The 27794-nt window shown below is 39.8% G+C and overlaps 2 protein-coding genes across 4 annotated transcripts; one reads left to right on the top strand and one right to left on the bottom strand.

Moving 5' to 3' along the window:
- Positions 1–4: 4 nt before the first annotated feature.
- Positions 5–7903, top strand: LOC145486641 (major facilitator superfamily domain-containing protein 6-like). Its single transcript, XM_081465341.1, has one exon. It carries the CDS (start codon positions 2646–2648, stop codon positions 4323–4325), a length of 1680 nt encoding a protein of 559 aa, XP_081321467.1. The 5' UTR covers positions 5–2645; the 3' UTR covers positions 4326–7903.
- Positions 7815–26932, bottom strand: LOC145486638 (epithelial discoidin domain-containing receptor 1-like). 3 transcript variants are annotated; one of them, XM_081465338.1, is made up of 9 exons: positions 26844–26932; positions 12780–12877; positions 12491–12657; positions 11477–11650; positions 11158–11305; positions 9411–9956; positions 9161–9277; positions 8524–8889; positions 7815–7998 (listed from the first exon to the last, which is right to left on the bottom strand). In XM_081465338.1, exons 2-9 carry the CDS (start codon positions 12853–12855, stop codon positions 7883–7885), a joined length of 1710 nt encoding a protein of 569 aa, XP_081321464.1. In that variant the 5' UTR covers positions 12856–12877; positions 26844–26932; the 3' UTR covers positions 7815–7882. The 3 variants fall into 3 exon arrangements, with proteins under 3 accessions (XP_081321464.1, XP_081321465.1, XP_081321463.1); XM_081465339.1 differs by lacking the exon at positions 26844–26932 and adding an exon at positions 22133–25763; XM_081465337.1 differs by lacking the exon at positions 26844–26932 and adding an exon at positions 19012–19092.
- Between the last annotated feature and the right edge of the window lie 862 nt (positions 26933–27794).

Raw genomic sequence — 27794 nt, forward strand, 5'->3', positions numbered from 1 at the left:
CCCCCCCATTTACTTCTTTTTTTCTTTATCCAGCTCTTCACTATCTTCCAATAAAGCCTTTTAGGTCAAATAATCTTACACTTTTATAATAGCTCTTTTCTCTTTTCCATTTCCTAGCCAGCCATTTGGCGTCATTAGTGGAAAGCTTCTGCATTAACGTTGTAAAACATGTATGACAAATAAAATCTGACAACTGATATAAGCTGACGAATGACTGTAAAATTAGTTACCTTTCTTTAATGTACGTAGAAGAAAAGATTTCCGTAATAGTTTCAATATAAAAGAGTGATAAAATAGGAAAACTTAAAACCATTTTGGTTGAAAATTTATGACGACGTTTGGACGTTTGCTCAACGTCATTTTCAAGTCAACTGAGTGAATCAGTGAAAATGGAACGAATACTTATATTAACTGAGAATTCCTGGGAGACATGAATGCAAAGACAACAGTGATAAAAGTGTTAAAAAAGGATAAAAATAGTACAAAAAACATTTGACGCAAAGAGTCGCATAAAACGTTTGGTACGAATCGAGTCATTCTGTGTATTTATCACACACAGACTTCAGTTCTGACTTCTGTTTTTATCCTTCTTTCCTTTTTGCGTTAATCGTGTTTCTTGTTCAGTTATGCCAAAAACAAAATCACGACTCTGCCTTACGAACTCTTTTTTTTTCTCAATCTTGTTAACGACGGTATGTTGTTAGCGTCTGCGAGGCAGGCTAAATCTTGTTAGCCATTTGACATCAGTAGAGGACGAAAGATGGGAAGAGGGCTATATTTTCTCTCCTCAATTTAATGGAAGCTTCTCCATCTTGATGCAGATATGCAGTACCATGTAGATGTACATGCAAGGATCCTAGTTTGATCCACCATAGATAGTCTCCAATTTTTCTTTGTTTTTTTTTACACAAGCGTAGTCTGTATCGCACGTCTTGTTTGTAACAATTAGCCTTTATTACTCGCCTTTGAGTCACGCGCGCGAGCGGCGAAGAGCAAAGTATCGCTTTATTTGTCAAGATAGTCAATTTTCTCTTCACTTTTGCCGCATTGTATGTTTTGGTTATGCTTAAGTGAATTTGGTGGAAAATAATTTTTCCTCGTCGTTTGTTTGACTAGATAACTAAAAAAAATTGTTACTTGGTAATATAACGGTAATAAAATATTGACTTGAGGAATAACGAAATTGGGAATTTGATGCAGGACACCCTCGAACACTTGACGGTTTCGTTAGTGTGAATTATCCTGACATGTAGTTTCAGAATTTATGTGGAGCCCGGATCAATCTACTTTCTGCTCTCCAAAATTTATCGCTCGAGTTTTACAAGATTTTTCTATTACCATCGTGAAAAGTTGAGTAGAATATGATATATCCTTAGGTTATGCTGATTATTTGCACTTTACAAATATCAACCGGATTCTATTCTCCGACGAATCTTTTACAAACAATTTTCATAATATTTTTTGGGGGTTAACATGTATTTTTAAAATCTTGATATTAACCTCAGTAATCCTACTTTAAACGTGTTCAGTAGTGCTTCAATAGGTTACTGATATTAATAGAATATTTTGTGTTGTTGTGTGTTGCCCGGTAGAGATAAGAAAAGCATTTCTACTTTGCTATACGCTACCCCTGTGTAATAAATTAATTATTGCCATTTTTACATTTGCACTGTAGGTCGCCAATTTTATTTTGGGCCACCAAATTTGATAACATGTTTTTGCGATTTTAGATAACTAATTTTTTTTGGCCTGCCCTCTTTCAAATGGATGTAAAACGACGGCAAAGTCGACAATGATCTTTAATGGAGGGCTTAATAGCTTCTTTTTGTATGAAAAAGGGTCTACACGTGTAACTTATTTTTGTCGCACAAATTGACCAAACAAGGCTACCAGCGTAAAAAAAAGTATGTTTTTGTTTGGTACAGTTTTTGATTTGTATATCTAAAGTATTTGCTTGGTGAGGTTTTCACCTCGAGAAATGGATAATATTTGCTCCCAGTTTCTAAATATGTTTGAGGTGCCCAAGTTATAAATATTCAGACTAAACGGCCTTGAATTTCATAAATTTCGTCAAAAAAACGTTTAAGTACAAAACAACTTAAAGAGCTGGACCATTCATATTAAAATCTGAACATTTTGATTGTTGTTGGCATGCATGGACGGCTTTTAGGGTCTGACTGCGAATTAAATATGGCAAATTATCCGCAAGGTTAGAGACTTTTAAAATGAATATTTGAGAAAATAAAGTTTGTTTTAATCGTTTATCATCACCCGAGGTCATCAAGAACACAAATACATTGATAACAATAGCACACTGACGCACAAAGAACTCATTATTCTCTCGCAATCACCTGTGTCTAATATATTGCCCGTCAATCATTTTTAAGTACAGCGGAAAGAAATTTGAAATATGCCATTGAATTTTCATCAAAATATCACTCGCCGCGGAAGGCGGTTGAATGCGTGTGCTATCTCATGCAAATTTCTGAGAGTTAAAGTCGAAAAACATCTGCTCAACATAGTGGCCCAAGCGAAACATTCAAACTGCACGCTGACGGGAATTTAAAACTCCAGCGCTCCCGGCATGGGCAGTTGACGTTCGTGGTATTAGCCAAGGCCGAAAAAAACTTACTTTGACTTCCAATATGTCTGAGAAAGGGACACTTCTGCAATCCAACGAAGAAGGACAAAACGATGGAGATTTATTCAATCCCGAAGAAGAAGCCATGACGCCCGAACCGTTGGAAAGCGAACAGCCCAACGCGAAGCCAGCATTTTTCGATAGGATTCGTTCGACAGTTACTATCAACCGAAACCTTCTTGTATACAAGGTATTCTATTTCTTTTATTTCGCCGCTCTTGGAAGCCTCATACCGTACCTATCGCTGTATTTTAAACATTCTCTGCTACTGCCAGCTCATTTTGTTGGCATTATACTGGCTGTGAAACCACTGTGCCTGTTTGTCAGCGCGCCTATTCTGGGAACCATCGCAGACAAATTCAACAAGGTCAGATCGGTTCTGTTGGTTGCACTCTTCAGTTACATTGTCATGAATCTTCTAGTGGCTGTTGTCCCTCCTGTGACCGTGGATTGTCTGAGCGAAGTACACAACAAACTAAACATGACAGACGAAAATACAACTTCCTTTCATCGTCATGTCAGTTACAGCGGAAAACCCAGAAACGAACAAAATGGTTCGACAACTGGCAATACTGAGATGTGGCAAGAAGCCTGGCTTTTTGACCTTTACACCGAAATGGATCCGAAGATCTACAAGAATGCTAAATTGGTGTTTGTCGTTGTTTTGGTGATCACTATAGTCGGTGAACTGATTGGCGCTACGTCCAACACGCTAGCCGATGTGGCCACGTTTCAAAACCTGGAAAATCGTCCACAGTTTTACGGAGAACAGCGTTTGTGGGGTGAAGTGGGTTGGGGGCTGACGGCTTTCATCACCGGCTCTATAGTTCAGCATCAATACCGCAAACAGACAGACATATGCCCTGAAGACGTATTTGACATTTACCGTCCTTTCTTCTACGTGAATGCCATTCTGATGGCGGTTGCTCTTTTTGTCTCAACCCGTTTTAATTTTCAAGACGCAGACAAGTATGTCAATGAAAAATGTGCTCTGCTTAAAGGTCTGCAGATATTTACCAAGCTGGAATACTCTATCTTCGGTACCATGGCTCTTTTCCTTGGAGTCGCATTGGGATCAGCGGAAAGTTTTCTGTTTGTTCACTTGGTGGAGCTTGGCGCTACACCGTCGCTGTTCAGCGCATTGGTGGCAGTACATTGTATATCGAACATTGCACTATACTATGGTTCCATCTACTTCCTCGAAAGCTTCGGCCACATAAAGATGCTCACAATCGGTCTGTTGATTTACGCGTTGAGGTTTTACTATTTCTCCGCGATACAGAATCCCTGGCTCGTGCTACCGATCGAGTTTCTCCGTGGCCTGTGCTCGGCATCTGTGTGGTGCGCGCTGGCGTCCTATGTCGGCACCCCTCCCCGTGTTGGCGCCACCCTACAAGGTATCTTACACGGACTCTACTATGGTCTAGGTAGGGGTCTTGGGCAGCTGATAGGAGGCATCTTGATCCACAGCTACGGTACCGAGTCGTATTTTCGCTACTTTGCCCTGATTGATTTTCTGGTGATGATTGTTGTAGCGCTGCTGATTCCATTTCTGAGTTCACGCGCCACAATATGGATGACTCTCTCTGGTTATTCATCGCTAGGGAACAAGGAAGCTGAATGCTGCGCGGGAATCTACAAAGTACTTTGTCTACCGGGAAAGAAATCTAAAGAACAGGAATAAAAAAAATAGCACTGGAATATTATTATTATTTGTTCCCAGATAAACTGAAAAACAATCATTCTTTTCGTAAGTACCAGGAGAAAGAAGCTTTCTTCTTCACGTCAGTTTAGCTATAAGCATTAGTGCGAAAATTGAAAAATATTTTATTTAAAGAAATGATATGTTTAAAAATGGTTTGATTTATTTTCTTAAAAGTTTCTATTTCCTTAAAATTTTAAATTACATTCTGGATTGCCGACCAAAAGGCAAGTAAAATCAATAATTCTTGTTTTCTAATCAATTTCATTTGCCCTAGGTGCTAACTTGCAGGAAAGTCCGTATTTGATTGAAGTTCCCGTGTGAATTATCTGTAAATAACGTGGGAAAATTACGTTTGAGTTTCGTTCTGTGGGGTTATTACAAGACATATTAAAGGATAATATAAGTAAGCCGCCTCACTAAATTCTCAAAAACAGATCTTTCAGTTTTCGCTTGTCGTGTAAGATAGTAAAATCCTCCATGTAACACAATGATTGGCAGCATGCTAGATAAACACAGTTTTTGGCCTCTTCTTGGCCTTCAGTGCAGTCGTATTTTAGCTATCACGATTCTCGCCGCGGAAAATTATTTTGAGGAAACGCCAGTTAATTCAAGGTAAGGACTTGAATATTCTAGGATATTGATCAAGAAGAAATGAAATGGCTTATACATCCAGTAGAAGTGTTCAGTATTGCTGTACTGACTCTGTCCTCTTGGTAAGAAGAGATGCTTAGTTCAAAGAGTAGACAACCTGGAAAGCGGTAGAATAGGCGATGTTAAAGACAAAAGGGGTTTATTCTCGGAATAAACAAAACATTTCTGAAGTGTGTTGCATTTGAGTTTAATTTTTCAGTTGTAGCATTGGATGATGATTACATCGAGCCCTATGGCTGAGAATTTAACACGTAATTTTCTCTCGTCGAGAGACAAAGAGGGAAAAAAAATGTCGATATTCAAGCTTAAACTGACGCCCGCTGCTAAGCAGATTGGAATTAGAAAACCAAATGATATCTACCAGCGTGTTTGTTCGCTCGGAGATATTTGCTCTTGTCTGCTATTTAACTGTCAGGTGTCCTGCTCTGAAATTAAGAGGATAATTTCACACTATTTAATTCTTCTTTCCATAAGCCCCTACTTTACTGCTGAGAATTCAGCTTGTTTTGTCGTTTGTACAGAGTGGATCCATATATTAGGAAGACCGGACCGTATTGTGCTTAAGGTGTTTTTTTGGTTTCTTAGCTATGCCAGTTTCATCGGGATATTACTAAAACTTGAGTGATATTGATCTTTACTGAAATAGTATCGTGGATCGCCTCGTCTTTAAGATTGGCCTGTCTCTCTTGTAGTGACCAAATGAAAACTGGTGAAACATCATATCAAAATCCTTGTACTTCCTCTATGGCGTGGCAATAAGACGCCTTTCAGTCGTCTAAGTCTTGGAAATGAGTCCACGGAATATCGCATTTTTGTTCTTCTCCATTAGCAAGATGATTTGTTTGACACCAACCTGAGCGTCTTGGCATATTTACCAACATTTATTTGGCAGGTGTTTCACCTGATCGTCAGTTCTCTGATTATTTATCTTAAACATATTTTCGTGTCGTATAACCAGGGTTAAACGAGAGCTTATATTCCAAAGCTATAAGAAAGGTGTCACAATTACTGAGAAAAAACGTGAAAAATATCAGTACGATGAAACAATTTGGTAGAAAGGTATGCTAAAACACGGTTGCCATGTCAACATAGGAACAGTGGAATTAGCGGCCGTCACATTAAAATGTTTCCGTGTGATAGGTTATCTCAATCTCAGGAGGGAGGAGATGGGTGGGTTCACCTTCCTATCTACCCTTCCCTCGTGTTCCTTCAAAGTTTAAGCGGCATAATTAAGTCCTTATATTCAACATCTTATGATTTGCTTGAAAGGCGTTGTTTTGATTAACGTGTATTGTTTACTCAGGGCTGTGGATTTACGGCACTATGAACAGAAGTAGGATAATGAGTAAGTTTTCAAATAACTAGATAGCTTGTGAACAGACTCCGTGAAGCGATCCATAGGGGTTCTCTCTCTCTCTCTCTCTCTCTCTCTCTCTCTCTCTCTCTCTCTCTCTCTCTCTCTCTCTCTCTCTCTCTCTCTCTCTCTCTCTCTCTCTCTCTCTCTCTCTCACATCTGCGGCGTGATGCACAAACCTGGCCGTTTCCAAATACAAACAGATTAGAAATTCAAAGAAAATAATAGTCATGTCACAAAAGTTTAGCAAAAAAGGGGAATCCTTTATTGGAAGTTAGAAGCAATGTTAACATTCTAATAAAAAAGATATTTGTAAATATATACATGATATACTGTAGAGAAGCTTGAGTGATCGAGTCCCTAGCTATTTTGATAACCCGAGCAATTCTCCGTTGCCAGCAACATAAGAAGTAACAGTATATACAATGCTTAAAACAATCTAATCATATGAGCTATTACTAGTGTATGAGATGTTTTCATGATCAAACCTATGTAATTGTAAATCAATTCTGAAAACCCCGATTGGGCTGAATTAATCAAATGTTTATAAAAAGTTTCGCGAGCACGTTCGTAATTTCCTCAGTCGTTTGATAAAAGAGCATAACGGCAAGCGCAAGTTTAAAGAAATTTCAAACACACAAATAGTGTAAATCCTTAATTGTTCAAGCTTTTATACAATTACCTCTACGGGGCTTCGAAACATCACAAAAATAACTAGTACATCCCAGAAAGATGCTTCGGCGTCGAGCTAATAAAGGAGCTTAGCTAAACATATCGACTCCTGCAGTCCGAACTCGAACTAAAAACAATCAAATAAATATTTATTACTGCCAGTAGTTTTTCTTTTTTGCTGAATTAAATCTTGGCCCAATTAACGATAACGCGGTTTCTACATTCTTACCAAGTCTAAAGTCGATTTACACATTCTTACTTAATGTGAAAACTATTAACAGTTAGGAACACGCATACACAATCTAACGCGTAGCAATACTACTTGCAGGACAGGAGAAAATTTCACGCAACATAGAATTCGAAATAAACCTAAACAAACTTAAATTTATCAGAAACTTCTTTGAAATAAATAGCTTTAATTTGGGAGCTTTTAAGGAGAGATAATCTGGCTATTTCGAAGATAATGGTCCGAAGGGGGGAACAAATCACTACTTTCAGGGACCGCGGTGGGGGAGGGGCTGCTTTTTGCCTGGATTGATATTTTAAGGCGCGCAAATGCATGATAAATGACGGAGCAGTGATTCCTAGTGCATGTTTGTCTTAGCCAGATATTTTAGCCCTACCACATTAACATAGTCTCCGCGGTCCCTGACTTCTTAGCGATTTCTTTCAGCAATTTTAGGAACCCACGGTTGTTGTTGTTTTGTTTTTTTTTTTTGGTTGAAAAGGGCGGAATTGAACCTCAAATGCGCCCAATATATCAGTTGTAAATGGCTTCTTTTTTAATGCGGAAAATCTTTAACAAAATCATGTTACAGGTGCCACGATATAGCTCCTAACCCTGCACGGCACCGTGCACTCATTCACTGCTACTTTCGCTGATTTTCCTCATCTCTGCGAGAACTTCGGCCTTTTCTTCCTCCAGGGAGATTTCTTTGGATTGAGGACGGAGATTCCTGCAAGCATCTCCGTCAGCTGAAAGTTAAAGCAGTTCATGAGATGATATGAGACGACACGAGTTACCCTCTGCATAGATGCACGTGTGGTGATTTACTCATTGACACTGAACTACGGTGAAGACAATAAAGCCATACAACTCTCCTCAAAGCTGTATGGACTCCACCTTATTTATCTTTTATTTGCCATTTGTAACTTCAAAACATTTTTCTTGTCGCTCATGTTGTTACCCACTTCCCCAGAAGAGAAGTACAACCCCACTTCTTCCAACCCCGCCCATAAGTTATGCCTGGTGCAACAATGGTACCAGGTTACTGTACACTTCATGCATGTGTTTTGTTTTGGTGGATAGCTGCCCTCTTTTTCAATAGTCAACAATTGGCGAACGCTACAGGATGAATTAAAGAAAGTTCATATCACGGAGAGAGAAACGCTGAGCATAGCAAAGGGAGATAAGCAGTGTTTTTCCACACTTTTGTTGCAATGAAGCAAGGAATCATAAAAGTAATTTTAATAACATAAATCAGGAGCAAATTCAGTTACCTTTGAGCAGTTGTTGCCTGAATCCCATATGCGTAGCGTTATTCAGATTACATTTCTCCATCATCAAGTCCATGTCATCGTCTTCGTCATCCATTTCCTTCTCCAGCATTTTCAACTTCTCAAAGCGCACCTCCTGCATACCAGGGTCATTCCGTCGGTTCAGGGAGTTTTTCTTGCTGGGATTGATGATTCTGATTGGTCTACCGTTTAATGCTGGCTCGGCGGCGCGGGTTCGTCGACTTCGACGACGCCACACCAACACGGCTAGAACACACAACAGTAACGCTGCTATCACTCCTGCGGCGGCCAGACTACATATCATGACTACATCCCAGGTCTTGTCTGAGGGTTTATCGTTACTGGACTCTGTGGAAGAAAAGTTGCAGATTACAAATAAAGATTTGGACATTTTCACAGCGGCCATACTAAGCAGAAGAGCAGAATTAGCTTCCCAAATGAGAGAAAAGTCTTTGTTTGCCTCCGAGGCATAGCGAGTGTGAAAACGCTTTATTAATAAATCATTGATTATCCGAGAAAATGAAGTGATTCAATATGCACATAAAGAATAAAAACGGTGTAGCCAAACTATCAGTGCAGTCCCTGAACTCTCCCTCACTCACTCACTCACTGCCCTTACCTTCGACAACTACTCCATTTGTTGTATTAACCATGTAAATGCTGTTCTTGGCTGTTGTGGGTGGAACTGTTATGTTGGTATGTCCTTTTTCAGGAATGTCATTGGGAGATATTTCAACTGAGAAATTAAGACAAAAATAAACCGTAAAAAATCAACATATCGCCAGCACGGAGAAAACTAGACCTCCAATTGTCTTCACAGATCAATTGCACCTGGAAAAGGGATGAAGAACGAAATTCAAACAAATTACCTGATTCGAATTCCACTTCGCTTATCAGCACCCACCAGCCATAGTAGAGAAAATCACACGTCACGTATTTGCCAATGTTTCCATCGAGGTTCACCTTAATCCAAAACGCTCTGTTGCTCATTGCAGTTCTCTTGGCCATACTAGGTTCAAAAATAGTCTTCCAAGCAAAATACTCGCCATCCCTGGAGAAGGAAAGGACGACCTTGCTGAACAACATTTTCTCGTGATGGCCCGGTAGGTTGAGGACGTGGAAACGGATACAGGAGAATTTCCGAAGAGACGAGAATTCAAACGTGACAGTTGGGTCAGCGGTCAAGGAGTCCTGCCAGCCAATCCAGTCAATCCAGTTTAAATTACCAGTGTCATTCCAATCCGCACTGCGGCCGATCACTCCATCAGTTAACTGACCCAGTCCGCGGTAAAGTACTCCGACCTTCGTCCCAAAGGACAGCCTTGTGCCGTCGTAACCGTTATCTCGTAAAGATTTCCACCCGGGCATATTCTTTCGGAGATTTCCCTGGGAGATACGGTACGATATCAAGCCGTCTGAAGAGATGAAGAGATTTTACTCATTAGAAAAGTAACACTTACATGACGGAGGGAGAATAGTCAAATGTCCGGTTACCACACTGATAGGAGTAGTACATGATGGAGGAAGTCGCTTATTAGTATGCAAGAAACTAAATTAGTATGCACGAAAACTACATTAGTACACGAGAAAACTACATTAGTATGCAGGAAGTCCTAAACGATGTTAATTCCATCCCACAAGCAATATGAAATGCGTCTACCTCGACAGATGATAAAAAGACACTCTCAGGCCATCTTTGCCAGACGAAAACTTTCTATCAAAGACAGCTTTAACTTTTATTAATCCTCGGCAAAGTTGGTAACCGAAGCAGTGACACAAATGGGCTGTCAAGTCTGAATCGTCTTTCAAAGGTTCATACAAAGGGCTGGCAGTCTAAGAACCTCAATATTAAGGTAAATAAAGCGCAGTAGTGAGTTTGTGAAGCTTAACTTTTCATCTAAGGTGTTCGACAAATTGCTGTTAGAAACTGAGCCTAACGCTCGAAAAATCACCTTTACTAACTCGCTTCGGTGTTTAATTTACCTTGAGATCAACAATAAGTTCAATAGATAGTCTTTCAACTGCCCACAGACGAAGCTTACAGAGATTTTTTTGTTTCAGTGCCATATCATAACACAGCTTAAAATAAGAACAAGATTTTATTTATGAGAAAATAGCGAGACATCTCTTAGCGGGCGACTTGTTCCCCTTTTAACGTCAACCGGACGTTTAACGGTGAGGTCAGGTCAGACCTCCTTTCCCCCACCCTCCCCCTCCTTAACGTCCACTAGGAATTTTGCTACCTCAAGAGTAACCGCACTACGTCGCTACAGCTTACGTCACTGAGATTTGAAGATGAAAACCTATTTTTTTTGCTTTTTAGATGAACAGGAAACTTTCAATATATCAGTGATACATTCTCCTACCTGTTTTGTTGAAACATCTGCGTAACTACTTTTATCGCAAAGTTTACGTTTTGATTTCAGTAGTACTGTATTCAGAACAGAGGAGAGAACCAAAATCGGTACAAGGCGGCTCGATGTTTTTAAATTTCTTTTTCAACTTCGTCTCGACCACACGTTGGATAATTTTGCGTTTGGTCAGAACTCCCTCTCTCCCCGTAAACGTTAGTTGACGTTAAGCGGGGAACGAGTGAATGTGTGGAAGGCTCCTTACCATGTTTAGTCCAAGAACAGCCGTGTATTTCCACCTTAAGACACCATCTGTCTCCTATTCCTTTGTCAAACACCAGCCGCACGTGGCGTGCAATACGAGGAGTCTGTAAGTGATGCTTGTGAAGCCCGGAACCATTAACCGCAATAATCTAACATAAAATAAGAAAATATCTAACGTGAACTTGCACGAGTGATAACGCCTGTTTCCGCCTCACAATATTAACATAATGTTTGTAGTTTTTCAGTTTTTCAGAACTGACTGACTGATAAGAAGAATAGAATGAACTTGAATTACTGAGGTGGTCCCAATCAATTCTTACCGTCAGTGACACGTCGTTTCTGTGGTATCGCCTCCATGTCTTGTCACCGTCTCGTTTGTAGGCAAGGAAATACTGTGACACGTACATGAAGCTGTAGTTCCCAGTTGACGCGTTCTTTACCCGTACTCCAATGGTGGACAAGGCTGTAACGCGCATGTCGTGACCCAAGTCAACCTGTACGTAGCAGAATGTCACTTATTATTATGACTGACTTTTAACAAAGCGTAAAAGTGTAAAAGTTCAAGTTTTGAAGGCTCTCTTTTGAGGGCTTTGAGCCTCTTAACTCTGAATGACCGCTACAAAAACATGCAAAAACCGAAACCGCAAGCTAAATTTATTATTTTCCGCAACCGCACGATTTTCTCTTAACCGTAAACCGGCAGATAAATATGAATGTACCGCAAACCGGCACTCAAAATTAGCTTAAGAGTTTAACAGTTTTGGGTCTATTATACTCTGGTGGTTTGGCGGTTTGGTTGGAAAGGAGAGTATGAAAATTCAGCGGTAGAGTCAGTTCTCATTCAGGTTTGCTGATATTCAATATAGAGTTACTTTGTACATTCTACTTTAGACTTGAGTGAGACCGTTTGCTAATTCGTTCATAAAAATGATTCGAAAGGGTAACCTTTCCTTTCGTTTTGCTTTCTGAAAATTCAGTCTCAACAAGTGGTAGGTACAGCACATCTGAATGATTACCTCTCCATTTTCAGATTTTCGTTATAGAAAACTCTAACGGAAAAGAAAGTGATTAGTTTCCGAAGCCAAGCGTTAACCTCCTTAGTGAATTTGGAAAAAACCCCGACGTTTCCAGGGTTAGAAAGAAAATATATAAGCCTCGGAGAGAGGTGCATAGGACTTCGTTATCTTACATAATTGACGTGCCCCACGTATGTTGAATTCTTGGAAAAAAGGCGGGCATAAAGATGAAAAACCTTGGTTCGCCTGGCCTCGGGGTGGAGTCACAAGGTCAATTTTTATGTCAAGAGAAAACAAAACTATAAATCAAGCCGTCACCTCTATGAACGCTTTCTCTTCTTTAGCAGTTGAAGAACACCAACCAACAGTGTCTGGAGAATTGTTCATGCGCCCGCAATGAGCAGCGAACGTGCTGCGGTCTGATGTAGAGGAAGCAGTCCATCTGTTGTCTGGGAGAGACAAGCCGAGTGGAGAATCACATTTTTCTGCTGAGTAAACAAAGTTAAAATCAATGTGGTGTACAGGGAGTGCAACAGACCGCACAGAAAACTGAAAAGTACCTGTAGAGCTTTTAGCGGAATGACCGAAAGCTAAACAGGAAACGTACCTGATTGGTCTTCACTCGTCGTAACTCCTGAAAAAACTAGCAGGAGAGAAAAGAGCTTCAAAACTGTTTCCTTCATGCTGTTTGATATATCGGTCTTCCTGAAAAGTGTGAGAAATTTCTGAGGTTAAAAAAGTAACTTACTCGACTCTTTTATCTTTACCAACATTTCCATTTCTGTTAATGTTGGCAGGAGCTGTGTGTCCATTTCGAGGGGCTTCACTCAAATCAACTTTTTTTTTCGCGAGCGAGGCTATTGTTTTGTTCGAATTTTTTTTTTCGCTTTTTGGTTAACCATCTGTAAAGGAAACCTTTAACTTAAGAAACTGCTGAAAGCTGGTGTAACGGACTTCAGCTGCATCACAACTCCGACCTTGTTACCTTTCCTTTATATCCCAAGGGACGCTTATCAAGCGATTTTCCTCTGAATTTCTTAAGTATAAAATCTTGCTGAAGTTCAATGCAATTGATGTTCGAGAGAACTTTGTAACTGTCGATATGATGTGAACCCCGCAATATATAAACTGGAACAAACATCATCATCATCATTACTGGCATTCCTTCATAATCCAATACTTCTCAGTTACAAATCAGATAATAGTCTTCTTCCAGCGGGGTGCAAGAAGAAAATAAACGTTTTTACAACTGGTCACAACTGGTGCATATGCATGTGTAAAGTGTGGGTTCGTAGCAGAGGTTAAATGTCCACTAAAAACATATAGGAGTAGGTTTTTGTTTAATTCAACTAATAGCACACTGGCTTTCTGGAAGATTTTATCACCAAGGAAAATCGGGAAATTCATTTAAAATATTAAATATCAAATTTATAAATCTGGACTTGCAGACCGTGCCTGAATCCAGCATTCTTTTGATTAATTAGAAAAGCTTTTGACGTGCAGTTATACATGTAATACTTTGTAGGATTCCCCCGTCACTAGCGATATATGCATACGGTCCAAAAAGAGTTAAAAGAAAGAAAACAAACATAAATCGCCTCAGATGTAAAAATACAGGCTGACTAGGCTGATCAGTACAGAAGTGTTTCAAGAGTAAGTATATCCTTATGGCTGATGTGGGCGTGTCGAGAAGGAAGAATCTGTTTGTAATTTTCGCTAACACATTTCTCTCTTTTTGGTATTTTCTGAATACAGTGAGCTCGATTGTTAATATCATAAAGTATATGCTACTACTTGCCTCTATTGGCGTTTGCTATCTCCGAATAGTACAGTTTTTGTAACATAGCATGGCAATGTGAGAAAGCTATACGAGAAGATATATTGTAACCTTCAACGTGTAACAATTCAAACAATTTATGACCATTTATAAATCCGTCAACAGAACGGAGACAGGCAAGCGATAGGCAGTCATGCTGCGGAGCAAGCCACCTTCTCCCAATCTCTCCAACTTGTTCTCGCTCCAATTCTGTTTAGCCAAGGAGAATGTCTGACGCTCCATGGAAGAGTAATGGTTAAATTTCCCCGGACGTCACCTTGAATTCGCGCCCCGAATTTACTCGCGCACGAAAAGCTTGGTACGTGGACTTTCGTCTCTTACGATCTTAGGCATTTACTTTCAAGATTTTTTAGTTTGGTGGAATAATTCCTATTTGGCGCATTATTTTAATGCAAGTCATTTACGAAATTTTAACTGAGGTAAATTACAGTAAAATCTGCAACGATAAGAGTTCGTTATTCTTCCACTGAAATTTTTGAATTTTCAAGTGGGCCATTAACAGGGAGCATAAATGATGACTTTTCCAACTTCAGAAAGTTGGTTACAATTAAAGAAACTGGATTTAGTGACCCTATTTTCAAGACGTATGGGACAAGTCTTCAGTCAACAACAACAACAGAAACAAAACAACAATAGAAATAGATAAGCTGCAAAGACTTTGGCTAAATTTGATCTTTAGAGTTCTCTGCCCAGTTATTAAGATGATTATATAGCAATTACAGCAATTGCTTTATAGCAGGTGTCATTGAAAAGAACATTCATGTGAAGGTGAATTAATCAACATGACACGAGCGTGGGACAAAGAAAAATTCTGAGTCCCCGACAGGAATCGAACCCATGACCTCCCGAACACCGGGCGGGCGCTCTATCCACTGAGCTACGAGAACTCGTGGAGAGCAAGGTCATTTAACTGAGTTCATATATGATAGGTGTCCTGCATACTGCTAGGATCAACGCTATCGAATTCATCGTGAGTAGTGATAAGTTAATAAAGATGGTGAATTTTTAAGCTCGGTAATGAAATGTGAAGGTGAATTAATCAACATGACACGAGCGTGGGACAAAGAAAAATTCTCAGTCCCCGACAGGAATCGAACCCATGCCCACGCTCGTGTCATGTTGATTAATTCACCTTCACATTTCATTACCGAGCTTAAAATTCACCATCTTTATTAACTTATCAAGAACATTCATGTCTGCCAAGCCCCCATAAAATCGGTCAGCGGACCAAAATATTGCCGATAGTTACTTTGTGTCATGTTACAGAAGGATCAGCAAAGCAGATTTGACATTTTAAATCGTTATTTTTCAGTTTGGAACTGCAGTTCGTTAACTTGTTTCTTTATTCGAAAAGTAAAATTTTGTTGATCATGAAATTCTTAGTGTGTGTTTGAGGTTTCTTCTTTTGGATAGAAGGGCAGGTTTACAACATTTGGGGCAACTTGCCTTTTGTAGGAGAGGAGACAAGAGACGACTTATCACATGCAGTGAGCGGAACAGACAGTCACGTACGCGTTTCAAAGGTTCATTCAAGTTTCCAGACAGGCGGGTGATTCCCTCAGACCGACTGTGAGCTATTCTGGGCAAAATCAAACCCGCGGCGAGATGTAATTTTGTCGTATGAAGCTTTGCGCAGTTGTCGGTGAGGTACTCTCTACTCCAGTTAGCACTTGTTAACCTGTTGTTAATCGGCGGGCAGTAGTTTTACGCTAATACGTACATTGCGTCAAGACAGTTTATTCTTCGTTTAGTAACAAGTTGAAGCACTTTCTCAGTCTAATCATTGTGCATCAGTTGTTTTTCAAACTAATCTTCCGACGATGACGTCACATTGCGGCCTTATATGTGCGGGCACGCACGACGAGTATTGACGATGACGTCACATCAGCTACCATGAGATTGCCTCTACATTAGCAGCCAGCAGAATTTACTGCTCGGCTCGTACGAGAAAAGCCTAAAAAGTGAACATACCCATGTATCCCCAAAGCAGCAAACATCCTTAATGGCGCCCGCGCATGAACATGGTGGGCTGTTGACAGTTTTTGTCTGAACTCCTAGAGGCCATTGTCTGTCAAGACAAGACAGTCCCTTTTGTGTTCATGTCTACTGTATGCGAGCATCATTGAGAAGAAGACTTGACAAACTGAGATTATAGCGATTAACCTACGGTTAACACAGGAAACTATTAAGACGCAAAAATCTGTAGCGACGTCTTGACGGCAGGGCCGGCGAGTTTTCTCTTTTAAGAAACTCGTAAGCCTCCAACATCTGTGACGGAAGGTCCTCGTAAATATTTTATGTTTTCTCGCCAAATAATCATTGCTGTTTCTAAGAGTTCGGAAAGTCAACTTTCTCTGAACGAGAAGCAGTTATTCTAAATCAATATTAAAACACGGCATATAACAGAGCTTCTAGAGTTTGTACTGATACACTATTTAAAGACAGTATTGTCCACATTTGGTCATACCTTCTACAGTTTCCCAGGCCTTAAAATTACTCACTATTTGGTTTCTATGTTACCTGACGTGAATCCTAGTGCAGTGGTTACGGTGTCTTTTCAGGTGAGAAGTGAAAGTGTCCGACAAAGGAGCAATTTATAATAACAACTTCAGGCTCATCATTCATTGAGTTGATATTCGAATTGCAATATTTGCAAAGTAAATATCGATCAAAACTAAATTAAAAAAGAAAACAGCTGTTAAAACGTAAAAAAATGCCAAAAACTCCTTTTTATAAACACCATTCCAAATAAATTGGATTGCTCTCGTCCAGTTAGACCATAACAAGACTTACTGAAAATAGATTTAACGCTGAAATCTTTTTACCCAATACACGCCATACCTGCTGTTGGCATGAATATACAAGCAAAATATTTGTAGAACCGCTTTCTCTCTTAATACGATTTACTGCTGAAATACACCGCAGCCTTTTCAATTATGCTAGTCTTTGTTCCCATTAATCCAGAAATGTGATAATCCTTGCTCCTCATCACCAGCTCTCACGCGGCCCAGCACAAGCTTCCCCATTATGTATCATAGAATAATGGCGCCAAGTGTGACAAGATTCTGGCATTTGTGACAGGACGTTTTGGCTCTACTTCAAAGCCACTTGAATAAGATCAAGTAGGAGAAGCTCTCCGACACAATACGATTGTCATATCGCCTTAAAATAGAACTTAACAGGAATATTCACTTTTGATTTTTGCTTTTTCAAGTTAGATTAAAATTCTTTTCGATTTAACCCTTGGTAAGACTGTCATCATGAAAATAAAAGTAAATGTTGATTTAGTATCGAATACAAGAGAAAGAAAAGAGGAAAAATACTTTCCCAAAATAACTGAAAGGTAATATTTCTTTACGAAAACCACAAAGACGCAAAATATGACCATATATTTCCTTTTACCGGCAGGGCACTTTCAGAAAATAACAAGGTCAATGCATAAAAAACTCTGCAGCCTCCAAGATTTAAAAAGTTTCGGCCTTTGGTATCATGGAAGTTAAAACGCAAACTTTGATTTCATTGTTTGGCCGCGGCAGCTCTCTCTCTCTCTCTCCGATTGTTTCTTTTTGTCTTTACTCTCTTTAATTAATCCTCTTAACACCTTGAAATGTCCGGAACTCTTTCTTGGGCGGCCTAAGCTAGGTCTTTCAGTGCGTACAGACTTTTGAAAAACACTAAAAGAGATTCTTTGAATTGCTTTAGAAGAAAAAAACTGAGAGTGTAGTACGCAAATTGCCGTGCAGTCTCACTGTTTGTGAGTCGAAGGTAGGGTCACTTTTAGTTGAAAGGCTATCGTTTCTATCAACAAACTGCATATTACACCTATTGGCATTTTGCCTTGAATGCCGTAAGCATGTAATGGGATTTTTTCCTGTAATTCAATCAAGCTTTTCTCCCCTCATCATTGAACTGTTAGCAAGAAAACCATAAATAAATAGCTGTTACGCGATAGCCCTTCATGACTGATCTCCCCCCTCCTCCCCCCCCCCCCCGAAAAAAAAGGTGCCCTTCGTTAATGAGGAGTTCAACACACATTTCTCTTTTAACGTGTAACGGGGGGACCCGGACAGTCGGCCAACTGACTACACCGTCGTAAATTCCCGAATGTTTCAACCTCACGTACGAGCAATTTCTTTGAATTAAACTCTTCAACATGCTGATACTCACTGACTCTTCACTTAATGAGGAAAACATTAACTTCCTCCCCTGGTGAGATAATTTTTAAGCGATCATTTCCCAAGTCAATAGATCAGCAACAAATCAGCAGTAAAAAGTGTTCCCCCGGGTCTTACGTAACAACACTGGAAATTTTCCAACATGTTAAACCGGAGGTTGAACACACAAGGATGGTGACATTTCCGATCGAATAACAACCACTTCCTATTTTGAAGATGCGTCAGCGCAGTTCTCACCAAAATGCTTTCTTTTAGCTGCGTGCATAAATACATTTTGCCTCTTTATTTTAGTTTCTGGCACCATTGGCCTGATTCTGAATGACACATGTCAAGAAAATGTCCACAGTTGGGTTTCACTAAAGAATTGTTTGTACTCCATAAGAGACCCAAAATAGGCGGCAACAAGTGAAATACATAAACCGCAAACATAGGCAAGCTACAGCTATTAAAATATACTATTTTACAATCTAAATACATTTTATACTGTTAAATGTGGCAAAGCCGAAGTTAAAAATACTTCTTGGAAAAAAAAAAGAGGTAACATTTATCAATGACGAAGGCAATTTTCGGCGATGGACACACCATGCAAAACCGGTGCATTATAAGTTAAACGAAACGGTATTGCTGCCTTATGGAGAAGTAACGAAACACCGACGATTAGACGCGTAGGAGGTTACAATGTACGAACAAATTTGTTCCAATCAATCAAACATTGGCAATATTAGTAAACACCGGCAAACACTGAGGTTAGATAACACAGCCAGATCGTGCATGCCATGCTACAGCTCCGCTTAAACTAGACTAAATAATCTCCAAACCACACCAACCTTACGCCTAGGATAGGTGAGATCAGACGAACACCGTTTCACTGTTCTTCGATATAACGCGGCCGGCTTCAGCACTACAACACAATGGACCCCGGCCGCCAAAAACCTCTTCCTGATGAAACAAGTATCAGAGGTTTGTTTTGAAAATGTGACACCAAATCTTTGAACACGTGAGCTCTCTGGAATTCAGCTGCTCACATAGCAAAATGGAAATCAATATAAAGATTGCCTACGCGAGGAATGAAGTAGAGCAGAAAGAAATCTGGACTGAACTGATGACCTGATTGACAAGGACTCGTGATCATAAAAGTCGTTGTCATAGTAACGCTAAGTAGTGTTGTTTTTTACTGTCGACTAATGTTTTCTGGTTTTCAAATTACGTTTCATCCTGTTCAATTTACAAAACAGAGTTGGCATCTTGAGTGCCTGATAAGTAGATTCCAGGGTTGGACATAGCGTGTTCCACTCATGGGAAAAACCAGCGGCTGACAGAGGGCCAAAATCAGAAAGAATTGGATACTAGACCCGGCGTGTGCCCTAGACCCCTTATAAGGAACCTGCAGCAGGCTATGATAGTACAGAGGATCTGTTTGTGCAGTTTAATATCTCCCTCATTAATTATCTTATCCTGGTATCTGCCGGCAGAAGGATCATAAAAAGAAAAAAAAAACATTTAAATCAGTAGGATTTCCGATAATGTGTTTTGGCTGAGTAAAAACATCGACTAACAGGTTCAACAGGATTACAAAACAGGTTTCTACAAAACCTGCCCAGTGCTCCGCGGTCTTCGATTTAATGTAAAGATCACATGAGCGAAGGTGACCAAACCAACATTGTTTTTGACTGAAGTATAAAAAAAAAAAGAAAGAAAGAAACACTAATGTATGCAAGTGTTTCACAAACTGGCAGTGTCAACCAGTGTCGAGCCATAGTCACTACTCTACAGTCAAATAAACTACAAGTAGCCATTCAGGCTGGTAGCGAATTAAATCGAAAATCTCCTAGCTGTTTCCACGTTAGACTTTGTTGAAGTCTCTTTAGTAAACTATAGTTCTTGTTTTTTAAATTGTCAGAAGAAAAAGTGTAAAAGAACTCAGAAATCAGTAATTTTGAATGTTACAGAAAAATCAACGTGAAATGTAATATGACATTGTTGAAGACAATTCTAGACAATTCAACGCTGGCAATAATGATTTTCATCCAGAATTATAGCATTTGGATCGTGTAACAGAAAAAATGAATGCGGCGTTAAAACACCAAATTGAAAATAAGAATGTCTGAATAAATCGGAGTTGCTGAGGTTTTTGATACTTTTTAATACTTATTTTAAGCCATAAACACAAAGGGTCAGTCCGAAAAGAGAAGAAAGGAGAAAACAAAAAGGACCATCAGTTGGCGTGTTAACACACCACAACATCTCTAAGTATTTATATAGCTTAGAGTTCTTAAGCATGCTTAAAGCACATCTGTTATTTTTAAAAAATCTCGTCTTACTTCACTCCTTTCAATACATTTTTATCTATTATCTTATTATTCTTTCAACAGCTTTCATCTGAAGTAACACACACTAGGGTTTCACATAGAACTACCTTGGACATCACAATTACCCTCCAACGCAATATTCTGGCTCGTCACACAATCTTTTGAACGTGGGCCAACGAGCGTTTGCGTAGGAGAACACGGCAAAGTACTGCAGTACCATCTGAGAATACTGCTGAATAGCTCACGTGCTGTGATGAGATGTGAAGTGGAGTAGTTCTATAGCATAACAAAACGAAGGGAGACTATTTCGAAAATTACTTCTTCCATTGTTATGTAAGCTTTTTTGTCTGTTCCAGTAATGTTTGCTTTTGCCACCGGCAATATAGTGTTTACTTGACCTTGAGTTGAGTACAGTTTTAACTTTACTTATCTCAATTAATCTTTTGGGATTTTTCCAAATTGTTCACGTTTTTTTCAACTTTGAGGTGATGAAGTTGACATTTAAGAATGTAAAAACTGGCATCAAATGAACTCCATATGGATGCAGACCTATGCAGCAAAAAACAAGTGGTTACGATAATCGCACTTTAAAAGTTCAAGGAGAAAAAAGAAATACGATTACGAAACTTAAAAGTAAATTGCAAGCAAGAAAAACGAACAAAAAGGAACCTAACGTTTCTTTTCAATCATATGTACGAGCTTGATATTTCAGTCCCATGCATGTACAACAACAGAAATTTACCGGCTGACGGATAACGAAGTTCCCTGGCTAAGAAATTCAAGCGCAAACACTGAATTTCGAGATACTCTTAACAATATGTTCTCCTTCTTTTCATCTGTAGTGCAACATATTTGTCTTTTTGCAGGCGTTACTTGCTTTCTTTCTGCCCTGTAGATGTCAGCTCTTCATTTACCAAGGGCGTTGGCGTTACAGTACGTGGGCCGTCAAGTTTATTTATTGTTCGATGTTGAGAAACATCACAGGAAGGGGTTAAACCACAAGCCATTTCTGTTGTCAACTTATCAAAGGGAACACCTAAGACTGACTTCTGTATTCTACACCCGCCTGGTAAACACGGGTACTATGTAAAATAAATGCTGTATTGTGTATTGTAGCGGGAGATTTTTTCACCAGTGTAGTACAAGTGTAGCTAATTCACCTCCTCTTAAAGACTGCAGTACGCCCACGCAGAACTAAACCTATTAACCACACCTCTACAAAGAGCGGAAGTACCATTACTGTTCGTAAAAATGTGCATGCGCTTGTTCAATCATGAAAGAAACTGATTACTTCTTCTGGATTCCGATTAATCGATAGATATTTGTCAAAGCAAGTCTCCCGAGACTGTGGAATTAGGACTATACAGTTAGGACTATACAGTAGTTTTTCTGCGCTAATAAGGAATAAATCCTAAGTGGTAATAAACGCGCTTATTTTAGAATAGGACTAATGTAACATATGATTTCTTTCCCAAAAGACTGACTAGCCACTGCCACTGTACAGGTCTAAGGCACGCCTAACATTGTACTGCACTGTACTTAAGTTATAACGGCAGCAAAGTTAACAGTCCTTTCACTTACTGATACGTTAAACATGGCTGCAGGAAAGTCAGACGGAATACATCACCGATTAGCTTACCTGGCAATAAGCGATACTTAAGAATCTGTACTCGACACAGCAAGTTAGGAGTTGGCAAATGACGCTCAATTTGTGTTCCCTGAAACTTTCAGATAGCAAGGCTGAATTAAATGAACAGCCAAGGATTGAAACACGCATCAATTGGCCATCAATGGAAAACGTCCAAACATCTTAAACGCAGCTATCACTTTACCACTGATTTTGGCAACAACTGACCAAGAGGAGACAGGAAACGCTGAGACAAGCTCAACCAAAACTACCCATGTAGTCAATACTCACAATGCTCACAAATCAGGAAATCTCCATAGAGTCTTATTAACGTTCTCTAGCCAAGTTTATACCTCCGATATATGAGGGCGTCAAACATTCCAGTTTTCCTTCGACCCCCACCCCCCAGTCCAAACAATTTGTAGAGTTGCGATCTGTGACAGTACATAATCATTCTAACCTTACATGTTAGGTATTCCCTAATGCAGTCGAACCTCTCTTTACGGCCCGGGGAGAAGGGGGGGGGCCTACTCCCTTATATGGGCTCTATAGGTATGTGCGGCCCCAAAGGGTATGGTTTATCAGCCGTTTTGGTCATAAATAGGGCATGGGTTTTGCACTCTAGTCTTAAATTGGGTATGTTTTTTAGAAGAAGCTACTTTTTCATCATTATCGATAAGACCATAAACAAAAGCCCTTCAAAAATTATGTTTAGGGCAATTGTGTCAGCCGCAACGGTCATAAATAGGGTAGGGAAAATCGCAGACTTTGGTCATAAATAGGGTAAGGGTTTTGGGAAACGGGCCGCACACCTCCCCCCCCCCCCCCCCCCCCCGCGCGCGCGCTTAACGGACACCGTCACAGTTAGGACATCTCTATTTTATTACGCACTGTCCACTCTGCCCAGAGAAACCAGAATTCATACATTTCGCTACCTACATAGTACGGGCGGATACATCCAAAATACGGACATTCGGCTCTACCTATAAAGAGCTATAAAGAGGTTCGACTGGATTTGTGTCTAATTAACTTCATGGCAGACATATTTTTACACCATTCTGTTTCCGGGGGTGGGGGTGTCCTACAGAGCAGCCTCCTTACCTCAACGCGTTTAACGCTCCTCAACAGATCAATAGAGCAAGTATCCGGAAATGTACAAAAAACTGCTTGCTGAACCGCCAATAGCACGTTCATGTGAACATGCTGTTAGCAGTCGTTGTTGTTATCTTTGCAATCTTTGCAACCAGGAAATCAAACATGGAAATCTTGAATTATGGAGCTTTTCCCACAAGACGATCTATTTAGTATTCCGGCTAACGAAGCGCAGTTGCTGCGCAAGAAAATGAAAAAGCGTGTTGTTTTGATATTGAAGAGATTTAATCTCGTACAAAACACCCCGTAAATTTGACCTTACTTGCGTGTTTTGATATATAAAATTTCGGATGTAGGAAAGGAATCATTCTGATGTAGCCAGGCTATAAATAGGAATAAAGAGCATGAAACAGGCACGTGCCAGAAAACAACATTGATTGAGGTTACTCACAAACTGGACTAATTGAAGTTTATCTGGAGTGTTCTGTGGCTAAACACATTATTATACATCCATTTTGCTTCGTTTTGTAATAAATCAACCTTTAACGTTGTTGAAATTGTCTTTTCTACACGTACATTCAAAAGCAACCTTGACCCTTGCACATGGCGTACGGTACATTTCCGGAACGTGATCTTCCTGTGTTGTCAAGTATAACAAACTGCGGTTGACCACGTGCGGCGCTCGCGGAAAAAAAAAGTTTGAAAAGCTGAGAGAGGGTATTAACAGTACTTGAAGATTGGTCAGGAAGAACCTGAACATTCTTTGCATAGAAAAAATACTTCCAAAACTAACTGAAAGATACAGCGGCCCTGTTTCGAAAAGTCATAGACAATCGCCGCGTCATCCTTTACAGTTGCCGGAGATCACCGAAATGCTGCCGAAGATTGCCGTCTTGTCGGGCTGACATCCAGCGGAAACAATCCCTTTAACAAAAAAAGTTCCACATCAAGAGTGAAATGTTCCCTGATATGTGCAAAAACAACGCAAACAACAGAAAAAAAAAATACACAAGGAGCCTTAGTGATCTAATCGCGGCAAAAGGGGCAAATATATCTCAGTGTCAAAAGAATTTTTAAAAGGAAATCTTGATAACGTTAGTTCCGCCTGACGAAGAAAAGTGATGTTGATGACCACTGCATTCGAAAAAACTAAAACGATGAAGAAACGTAACTGACTGATGTTTCAACATCGAGTGTCTCTGCTAGTCCAAGTTAATGACTACAGGCCCCTCCCTGTTGCCTTACAAGTTTGCCGTTGAGTGGTTTCTTCCCATGTTTAAACCATCAGTGTCCTAGAACTTCTATAATGTTTTCTGCATTAGTTTAAGTTAACTGTCATAACACAGTGAGTCTGGAAAGTTGTTTTGTAAAGCACCTATAGGCCATTAGTTGTGGCCATGTGGGTCAAGAGAGGCAGTCCAAATTTACAAATAAATGCAAACAGATAAGCACTCCCGTATAAACAGTATCAACGTTTGTGTTGCTATTCTTAGAGCACCGACCCTAAAGTGCGTAACCGCCAACACAACTGTGCTTAAGTGGCAGCGACATGTTTTTGTAGGTGAATAATTGGTGTGACCAAGTAGTTTTATCGGCGTCCTGTTTCGTAGTTAAGATGCGCGAGCTGTACTCTCCTATGTACGCAAAATTTAGGTTCGTTTCGGAATCTTTCGTAACGAGCCCAGCTGAGACCAAAACACCTGTAATGACACCTCAACGTAAGAAAACGGATGTACAAATGCTGATCTCTGAGTGCGCCTGAGAAGCTTTATAACTTGTAACTTTATAACTTGTATATTTTCCACCAACTGTCTCGCAAACAAGTGCACTCTTCACATATTATGAGGAAAATATCATTCATAATATTTCCCACGTACCTACAACGCAAGATTTGACCCTTATGGCATACATTAGTTGCCATGGTAGCGAAGAACGACCGTTATCTATTTGATCACGGTAAGAAACTGTGGCGCTTACTTCAGGAATTCATCTTCCGAAAACGCAAATTTACAAAACAGAATTGAGAAGATAAAGTAACCACCGTTTTCTAAAGCAGAACGAATCCAAATGGCCTGTACGGAGCGCGGAAGTTGAGATATTCTAAGACATTTCATTGGTAACAATGAGCCGTATTAGGTTGCTTGATGCAAGCAAAACTTCAGTCGGAAAAGCTGGTCGTATTGTGTAGTCCAAATTTTAAACTAAAACTAATAGGCTTTAAAGAGTAACCACTGGACAAATTGTGCATTTGTTACCCGAACAAAATTAAAAGCTTAGGTTTCCAGCCAAAAAGGAAGTGAGTGGAAGTGACGTAACAAGAAACACGTCATGTGTGTTGATTGTGCACTTCATCTGTTTAAAAGTGGTAATGGAACCAAGAAAATCGCGGGTCTTTTAATCTAACGACGCATACATAAGCATAAGAATATCACAACCTTGCGTTCTTCTTATTCCGGCTTATTTAGCTATTGTGTCCAGTGAGGACATGTTGGTATGAGCATAAGCATAAGACTATCAGCCAATCGGCGAGTATTGTATGTTTATGTCAACCATGTCCCCCCGGGGGGGGGGGACTCCCATATGGAGTGGACGGGGATGCTCGTCGGAAATTTTGAATTTAACCCTTAAAAGAGACCAATCTGGGCGTGGCCGAAGCTTATGCAGACCCCTAAAAGAGACCAGTTTATAAAACAGACAAATAAAAAGTACAGTGACATTTAATGATGGCGAATTTGTTTATATGAATTGAGTAAATATAAAGAATCAAAATTCTTTCTGTTTTGTTATTTCTTCGTGTGCAACCCTTAACGAGACCTTGACGGCTAAAAATAATGACATTTTGCCCAGAACACCCTAAGCGAGACCAAAATCCGAAATTTACACCCCTAAGCGAGACGACGAGCATCCCCGTCCATTCCATATGGGAGTCCCCCCCCCCCCCCCGGGCCATGTCCTCACTGAACAGAAGCATAACCATAAGAAGAAAGCTTATGTTGATGTTTATGTCGCGGCCGTCCCCACTAGCGCATAAGCTTGTTATGCTTAGGACATTAACTTATGTTTATACTTATGCTCGGAATCGTTTGTGGTGAGTCAAGTGGTCTCGTTGTGTTTCTTTTTGTAGTCTAAAATCGTTTAAGTCACGGTCTCGATTTTCAAACAAGGAACTCAGGGTCTCGAAGCTACACATTCGTCACCCTTTCAGTTTCTTGGTAACACTGTCAATTCCGGTGAACGCAAAATAATCACAAATCAAGACACGATGAGTTTAGTTCCGTGTAAAAACACAAAGACGCACAAGCAGCGAGTGAGATCATAAAACCTTACTCTGCTTGAAAAATCACGCAGAGCTTTCCAGAAAGGAAGTTCATATATAAAAATATAAAGCAAAAAACACTAACATACAGTAAGATACCATCCCTTCCCCCGCCCCCCTCCGCATGGGAGAAACAACGCTGCTTTCGCGTTTCGACGACATTATTCCAACACAATATTAAATCTAAAGTTAAAGGAACTACTTTTGCCTGCAATGTAAGAATTATTAACTAAAATTTACCATAGCACCGAGAGTTGTAATCCGGCTTATTATGAAGAAAACGTATTAGGAAAAAGAGTAAATTTGTGTACTCACTTACAGTAATTCTTTCAGGTAATTCCTCCAGGTAGGCTTCTCAGTTTCCAGCACAAAACAGATGAGAATTCTTTGCCAAAGTCACGAGTATCCAAAACAAGTCTTCCTCGTCAAACGCCTTTCTGAGTAGTGTTACAACGCGCTGCTTCTGTGTTTACTAACATAACGAGTGTACGTGCCGCAATATATAAGATACCAAAACCGGAAATCCCGGTTCACGCAGTGCAACACGACGAGTTTCAGTCAACACCACGTTTCACAAAATATCTCAAAAGGAAAATGTTTTTGGAACGTCAGCACTATGGAGTATACGCAGCGTGAAATGCCAAAACTTGAATTAGCGAAAACCAAAAAGATCGAATACTGTTCAATCATTTGGCTAAAACAGTTGGCTAAAACTTTCAATGAGATGGCTAAATCTTTCCGACACAATGACCTATAACTAAATCTCCCAGCAAAATCTCTAACAACAGCGAATTCGAGTTTTGGATGTTTCGTATCAGCGCCAAACCGACCAATCAGTTACGCATGTGTTTCTATCCTGGGGCAGTTCAACCGGTTAAAAATATCTAGCGAGAGCCTATTTTAATTTGCTCGCTTAGCACGAATTCTTTCAAGTTCGGTTTGAAACTTTTACCGACTATTACAAATATAGAACTGATCAATAACAAAATCTTCAGTAACAATAGCACAACTTGGCTCAAAAATAACTTATATCAGCTTCATGTTATTTTTTTACATTTTAAAAACGTGCGTCCTTTATAACAGATCGGTTTGCAGCCCATTGTTCTTTCTTTAATTGAGTGTTTGTTATTATCAAAGGAAAGAAAAACTCTACAGGAACAAACACGTCAGCCATTTTTGGGGGTTTTATTGGGTTTTACTTGCACACCATGAACTGGAATTGGATTAAAGCCCTAATTCACTGCTGTTTGGTGTGTATCGATTTTT

Source organism: Orbicella franksi, chromosome 5, assembly GCF_964199315.1.
Source record: "Orbicella franksi chromosome 5, jaOrbFran1.1, whole genome shotgun sequence".
NCBI lineage: Eukaryota > Metazoa > Cnidaria > Anthozoa > Scleractinia > Merulinidae > Orbicella > Orbicella franksi.

What these genes read in the sequence shown, in the direction of transcription:
- LOC145486641 (XM_081465341.1), top strand. Translation starts at nt 2,646, where the DNA reads ATGTCTGAGAAAGGGACACTTCTGCAATCCAACGAAGAAGGACAAAAC.
- LOC145486638 (XM_081465338.1), bottom strand. Translation starts at nt 12,855, where the DNA reads ATGAAGGAAACAGTTTTGAAGCTCTTTTCTCTCCTGCTAGTTTTTTCA. An exon ending in AAGAGAAAGCGTTCATAGAG is followed by an intron (nt 11,651 to 12,490) that starts GTGACGGCTTGA and finishes TGCTACGTACAG; the next exon opens with GTTGACTTGGGTCACGACAT. An exon ending in AAATGGAGTAGTTGTCGAAG is followed by an intron (nt 8,890 to 9,160) that starts GTAAGGGCAGTG and finishes TTTCTTCCACAG; the next exon opens with AGTCCAGTAACGATAAACCC.